The sequence below is a fragment of the Carassius gibelio genome, chromosome A13 (genome assembly GCF_023724105.1).
Source record: "Carassius gibelio isolate Cgi1373 ecotype wild population from Czech Republic chromosome A13, carGib1.2-hapl.c, whole genome shotgun sequence".
Taxonomy (NCBI): domain Eukaryota; kingdom Metazoa; phylum Chordata; class Actinopteri; order Cypriniformes; family Cyprinidae; genus Carassius; species Carassius gibelio.
Window position 1 is genome coordinate 27,787,042 of NC_068383.1, and position 6,937 is coordinate 27,793,978.

The following is a 6,937-nucleotide window of genomic DNA, read 5'->3' on the forward strand; positions in this document are numbered from 1 at the left end:
TACTGACTAAAGTTATGATTACTGACTTTACATATTTGAATGTTTGATAGACCTGACGCCATTATGTCATCGCCAATGAAGTCATTACGTCGAGCGTAAAAGAACCGATGAACCGGTTTTTTCAACCGGTTTATTGAATCGAACCGTCCGAAAGAACCGGTTCGCGGAAAAGAATCGAACTTCCCATCGTTAGAGCGTTCCTTAAAGAAGGTTACGCTTTGATTGATAACCGGCGTGTGGACCCCGAATGACTGATTTAATGCCTTGTAAACTGAGGTAATGTTTGACTTGATGACAAGTGCTTTTCTGGTTTGTTGCATCTTCTTTGTTGCTGAGAATTTAAAGGAACATATTCTTCTCGTTCCTGCGCATCGTCCTTATTGTTTGGTTTATTGAGGTTCGAATTAATGGTGTTATCTTAATGGTCTAATCTAGTATATACTAGATTAATACTGGATATTTTAGACTATAGTGACTTTATTAACACAGACAGTTATATTATGTTTTTGGACTTTTTTTAAGGCATTTGACACTATTGAACATCCCTTCCTTTTAGAATCTTTACGTTTTCTTGGTTTTGGAGAGAAATTTTGTAGCATTATCAAAATGTTTTACACTGATATTAGTAGCTATGTCTCGTTAAATTCTGGTATGAGTTCTAGTTTTATAGTGTCAAGAGGAATAAGACAAGGTTGCCCCATTTCTCCAAAACTTTTCATTTTGACTACTCAGTTATTAACATTACTTATTAATAATTCACATGATTTACAAGGTATTATTATATTTGATAAAGAGTTTAGGTTAAGCCAATTTGCTGATGATAGATCTATTTTTCTAAAAGACAAATCTATGATTGAAAAAACAATTAATATCATTCAGACTTTCTCTAAAGCTTCTGGCTTAACTCTTAATTTAAATAAATGTGAATTACTTCCAGTTCATACAAGTGTGGATTCTACCATTAGTAATATTAAAGTTGTTCAAGAAGTAAAATATTTTGGAATCACAATATCTAAAAACCCAATTAGAAGACAAGATGTAAATATTGCCAATCAAATCATTGTTATGGATAAGTCCTTAAGTCATTGGTTAACCAGAGATTTAACACTATTTGGTAGAGTTATTCTGTCTAAAGCTGAAGGTATATCCAAATTATCTTATCTTTGTCACTCTCTTTATGTCTCCTCCAGCAATATTAGTAAAGCCAACTCTGTTTTATTCAATTTTTTGTGGAGAAATAAAACCCACTATATTAAGAGATCTCAACTAGTCAGAGATTATAATGAAGGTGGAATTAAGGCCATTGACTTTGAGGCACTAGTAGGTGTGTTTAGGATTAAGTGGATTAAAGAGTTTCTTTCTCAACCAAATTCAATGTGGTTCCACATTCCCAGAAGGTTGTTCCATAAGTTAGGTGGCCTGGAATTTCTTTCAAGGTGTGATTTTGAAGTTAATAAAATCCCTCTTAGATTGTCTAATTTCCATAAACAAATCCTTCATTTTTGGAAAATGATATTTACACATTCGTTCCTGCGCATCGTCCTTATTGTTTGGTTTATTGAGGTTCGAATTAATGGTGTTATCTTAATGGTCTAATCTAGTATATACTAGATTAATACTGGATATTTTAGACTATAGTGACTTTATTAACACAGACAGTTATATTATGTTTTTGGACTTTTTTTAAGGCATTTGACACTATTGAACATCCCTTCCTTTTAGAATCTTTACGTTTTCTTGGTTTTGGAGAGAAATTTTGTAGCATTATCAAAATGTTTTACACTGATATTAGTAGCTATGTCTCGTTAAATTCTGGTATGAGTTCTAGTTTTATAGTGTCAAGAGGAATAAGACAAGGTTGCCCCATTTCTCCAAAACTTTTCATTTTGACTACTCAGTTATTAACATTACTTATTAATAATTCACATGATTTACAAGGTATTATTATATTTGATAAAGAGTTTAGGTTAAGCCAATTTGCTGATGATAGATCTATTTTTCTAAAAGACAAATCTATGATTGAAAAAACAATTAATATCATTCAGACTTTCTCTAAAGCTTCTGGCTTAACTCTTAATTTAAATAAATGTGAATTACTTCCAGTTCATACAAGTGTGGATTCTACCATTAGTAATATTAAAGTTGTTCAAGAAGTAAAATATTTTGGAATCACAATATCTAAAAACCCAATTAGAAGACAAGATGTAAATATTGCCAATCAAATCATTGTTATGGATAAGTCCTTAAGTCATTGGTTAACCAGAGATTTAACACTATTTGGTAGAGTTATTCTGTCTAAAGCTGAAGGTATATCCAAATTATCTTATCTTTGTCACTCTCTTTATGTCTCCTCCAGCAATATTAGTAAAGCCAACTCTGTTTTATTCAATTTTTTGTGGAGAAATAAAACCCACTATATTAAGAGATCTCAACTAGTCAGAGATTATAATGAAGGTGGAATTAAGGCCATTGACTTTGAGGCACTAGTAGGTGTGTTTAGGATTAAGTGGATTAAAGAGTTTCTTTCTCAACCAAATTCAATGTGGTTCCACATTCCCAGAAGGTTGTTCCATAAGTTAGGTGGCCTGGAATTTCTTTCAAGGTGTGATTTTGAAGTTAATAAAATCCCTCTTAGATTGTCTAATTTCCATAAACAAATCCTTCATTTTTGGAAAATGATATTTACACATAATTTTACTCCCCATAGATCCACACTCTGGAATAATAGGGTCATTTTAATAAATAAAAATCATTATTTAAGAGGAATTGGTTTGAGAAGGGCGTTTTATTTGTGACTGATATCCTTGATCACAGTTCCTTAGTTTTGAGAGTTTCAAAGAGAAATACGATGTGGCTTGTACAACAAAAGAATTTGACAAAATCTGTAAAGCCGTTCCTCTTCCCCTTTTACATTTAATTTGTGGTATTTTAAAATATTACAATAGCAAGCCTTCTCTTCCGGCCCTACTGATTAATGGTCTAGATTTAGTTGATAAGAAATGTAATAATAAGGTAATGGGTTTGGTGTTAAGATCTAAAATATATACAGATTTTAACAAACCACTGCTGGTTCCTGAATTTCTATCGCAGTCCACTATGTGTCACGGATTACGCTGCCTGAAGGAACACGGAGCCGAGGATAAACGAAATAAGGCTTTTATTATATCCAACACAGGGGATATCCAACATGGAGCACAGAGGTAGACACACGTTAGTAGCAAATGAAGAGACCCGACAAAACAGAACTGAAAGGACAAGGCTTATGTACAGCGGATAATGGGGAAACACAGGTGGATGGAATCACTAAATTAACACACATGAGGAAGAGAATAGACACACCTGGGAACTAATCAAACCAAAACACGGAAAGACAGAAACTGGGTCACGGGCAAAAACACACTAAATGAGTCCAGGTGTGACAGTACTCCCCCCTCCCGGTAGGTGCGTCCTCGCACCGTAGAAACAACAGGGGGAGGCGTGGGTGGGAACTTGGGAGGAGGTTCCGGTGGAGGACGGACTCCCAGGAGGGGGCCAGCAGACAGGGACCACAGAAGGAGGAGCCAGGGAGGAGACGGAGGAAGGAGCCAGGGAGGAGACAGGAGCAGGAGGAGCCAGATGGTCCACCAGAGACCAGCCAGGACGGAGATCCAAGGTGGAGTCGACGGCGAGAGGAGCCATGGTGAAGGAAGGGTCGACGACACCAGGGGGCCGACAGACGGAGACTGCACCGGTGGGTGAGGAGCCCAAGATGGAGCAGCACAGCCGCAGAGCCAGGGTGACGACGAGGATCCGGAGGGCCTAGGTGGAGCTGAAGGCTCAGGCGACCAAGGTGGAGGCGGGGTCCTGGCAGACCGCTGTGGAGCCGGAGTGACCGAGGATGGAGGTGGAACCGGAGGGAAGGAGGAGCCTGACAGAGCCGGAGGGATGGAGTGACGAGGTGGAACCAGAGGAGTGGAGTCCCGAGGCGGCGGATGGTCGACGACTGACCAAGGTGGAGCCGGAGGGACGAGGGAGCCCGGTGGAGCAGGTGGGATGACAGGCCACGGTGGAGACGAGGGAGCTAAGAGCCAAGGCGGAGCCGCTGGGTCGAAGGACCGAGGAGGAGTCCAGGGCTCGGAGGCTGGAGGCGGAGACAGGGCCTTAACGCGCCAAGGCGGAGCTGGAGACTGGCAGTCCAGCGGCGAACCATCGCGCCCCGATGGCGCGGACTGAGGGTGAGCTGCGGGACTGACTGGCACCAGCAGGGATGACGAGGAACTGGCTGGTCTAGGAGGAGGAGAGAGGAGAAGGATGGGAGGAAGGACAGGAGGATCAGGACTGGACGGAACCAGCGAAAGTGGAGCAGAGGGACCAGCAGGTCCTGGAGGAGGTGGGAGAGGGAGGCCGGGAGGGAATACAGGAGACACAGAAGATTCAGGGCTGGGCGGAACCAGTGGTGAAACAGAAGATTCAGGGCTGGGCGGAACCAGTGGTGAAACAGAAAAATCATGGCTGGGCGGAACCAGCGGAGACACAGAAAATTCAGAGCTGGGCGGAACCAGCGGAGACACAGAAGATTCAGAGCTGGGCGGAACCAGCGGAGACACAGAAGATTCAGAGCTGGGCGGAACCAGCGGAGACACAGAAGATTCAGAGCTGGGCGGAACCAGCGGAGACACAGAAGATTCAGAGCTGGGCGGAACCAGCGGAGACACAGAAGATTCAGAGCTGGGCGGAACCAGCGGAGACACAGGAAACTCAGGGCTGGGCGGAACCAGCGGAGAAACAGGAAACTCAGGGCTGGGCGGAACCAGCGGAGAAACAGGAAACTCAGGGCTGGGCGGAACCAGCGGAGACACAGGAAACTCAGGGCTGGGCGGAACCAGCGAAGAAACAGAAAACTCAGGGCTGGGCGGAACCAGCGGAGAAACAGAAAACTCAGGGCTGGGCGGAACCAGCGGAGAAACAGAAAACTCAGGGCTGGGCGGAACCAGCGGAGAAACAGAAAACTCAGGGCTGGGCGGAACCAGCGAAGAAACAGAAAACTCAGGGCTGGGCGGAACCAGCGGAGAAACAGAAAACTCAGGGCTGGGCGGAACCAGCGGAGAAACAGAAAACTCAGGGCTGGGCGGAACCAGCGGAAATGGAGCAGAGGAAATGACTGGAGGAGGTAGGAGTGGGAGACTGAGAGGGTATACAGGGGAATCAGGGCTGGACGGAACCAGCGGGGAAACAGGAAAATTAGGGATTACCTCCATAGACCAGTCCATCAGATCCAGAACTTGCTCCATATGACTTTCAGAGACTGTATACGGCTCACCCTCAGTCGCAGGAGTGTGGGCAGGGCTTTCCTCCACGCCCTCGATCTCCACGAGGACTCCCACGATGCACGGTGTTGCCGGCTCACACACCTGGTCAGTCGCACTCTCGAGATCCTGTTCCCTGTCAGTGGATGGCTCGGGCTCTGCGGCTGCGGTGGGCTCTGGCTCCGTGCGGCGTGATGGTGGCTGGCTGGTCTCTGGGTCGGGAGTGGGGCTGGCGAGGTCCTCTATGGGGCAGATGGTGAAAGATGAGCCATTTCTCGCCAGAGTCCACTCCACGAATGCGGCGAAATCCTCCCGAGGACCATCTTCGGACGACAACGCTCTGCATTTGGAGTTCAGGCTGGTGTTGTAGAAGGTGCAGAGCGCGTCGTCCGGGTAGCTGGTGGCATTAGCTAATAGCAGAAACCATCTGGTGTGGTCCTCGAGAGAGCGTCCTTCCTGCTCCAGCATGAGGAGGAGGAATCCGGGGCTAGAGAGGGGATCCATCAAACACTACAAAACAAAAAGACTGAGAAAAAACGAAAGCAAAACGGAGGGAAAGACGCAGTTTTAAACTTTCTTTTTTATGGTCGGGTCTTCTGTCACGGATTACGCTGCCTGAAGGAACACGGAGCCGAGGATAAACGAAATAAGGCTTTTATTATATCCAACACAGGGGATATCCAACATGGAGCACAGAGGTAGACACACGTTAGTAGCAAATGAAGAGACCCGACAAAACAGAACTGAAAGGACAAGGCTTATGTACAGCGGATAATGGGGAAACACAGGTGGATGGAATCACTAAATTAACACACATGAGGAAGAGAATAGACACACCTGGGAACTAATCAAACCAAAACACGGAAAGACAGAAACTGGGTCACGGGCAAAAACACACTAAATGAGTCCAGGTGTGACACTATGGTAAAGGCTGTCTCAAAATTTATTAGATGGCCTGTTTCTCCCAAAGTTAAAGAAACTCATTTTAAAATAATACGTAATATTTATCCAGTTGCTGAATTTCTTAAAAAGCGATTTAAATTCGTGGTGGACGCTTGTGTATTTTGTGGAGAATTTGAGGAAACAGTGGAACATTCATTTGTCTTTTGTCCGGTTACCAAAGAATTTTGGAAAGATATAAAGGATTGGTTGTCTCTAAAAATAGATGGTGTTCCTTTGCTTGATACTGTTGATATTCTGTATTTTGTGGTTAATTTGGATCTGTCCGTTTCGGACTTAATTAATGTGACCATTCTTCTGTGTAAATATCATATTCACTGTAGTAAATGGAAAAATTCTAAGCCATCATTTAATTGTTTCATCAATGATTTCAAACTTTTTTTTTCATCTCTCCATAAAATTAAAATGTACAAGTCAGCCAAAAAAATACTTTGTGACATAACAGAATTTTTACTGTTTTGAGTGTTGTACTGCTCCTTTGTTTCTATAGGTTGTTGTACAGGTTAATTTATAGCTCCCTTGTTATTTTATTTTATTATTATTTTGTTTGTTTGTTTGTAACATGTATATGTGGCTGGGTTTGGTTCTTTTTCTGAATATGCCCCTTATTGTAATCGTTTGTATTGTTTTTTTGTTCCTCTGCTAGAGTATGTACACTGTAAAACCGAACAATGAAATTAATCAAATGAAAT

The 6,937-nt window shown here is 43.1% G+C and overlaps 1 protein-coding gene across 1 annotated transcript; it reads right to left on the bottom strand.

Moving 5' to 3' along the window:
* Positions 1-3,170: 3,170 nt before the first annotated feature.
* On the bottom strand, positions 3,171-5,916 carry LOC128026741 (uncharacterized). The gene is made up of 2 exons (XM_052614012.1): positions 5,232-5,916; positions 3,171-4,266 (listed from the first exon to the last, which is right to left on the bottom strand). Exons 1-2 carry the CDS (start codon positions 5,787-5,789, stop codon positions 4,141-4,143), a joined length of 684 nt encoding a protein of 227 aa, XP_052469972.1. The 5' UTR covers positions 5,790-5,916; the 3' UTR covers positions 3,171-4,140.
* Positions 5,917-6,937: the final 1,021 nt, after the last annotated feature.

Bases quoted from the DNA above. Each gene is read 5' to 3' on its own strand.
- LOC128026741 (XM_052614012.1), bottom strand. From the start codon at position 5,789: ATGGATCCCCTCTCTAGCCCCGGATTCCTCCTCCTCATGCTGGAGCAG. The intron at 4,267-5,231 runs GTAATCCCTAAT...TCCTCCTCCTAG, and splicing joins TGATGGACTGGTCTATGGAG to ACCAGCCAGTTCCTCGTCAT.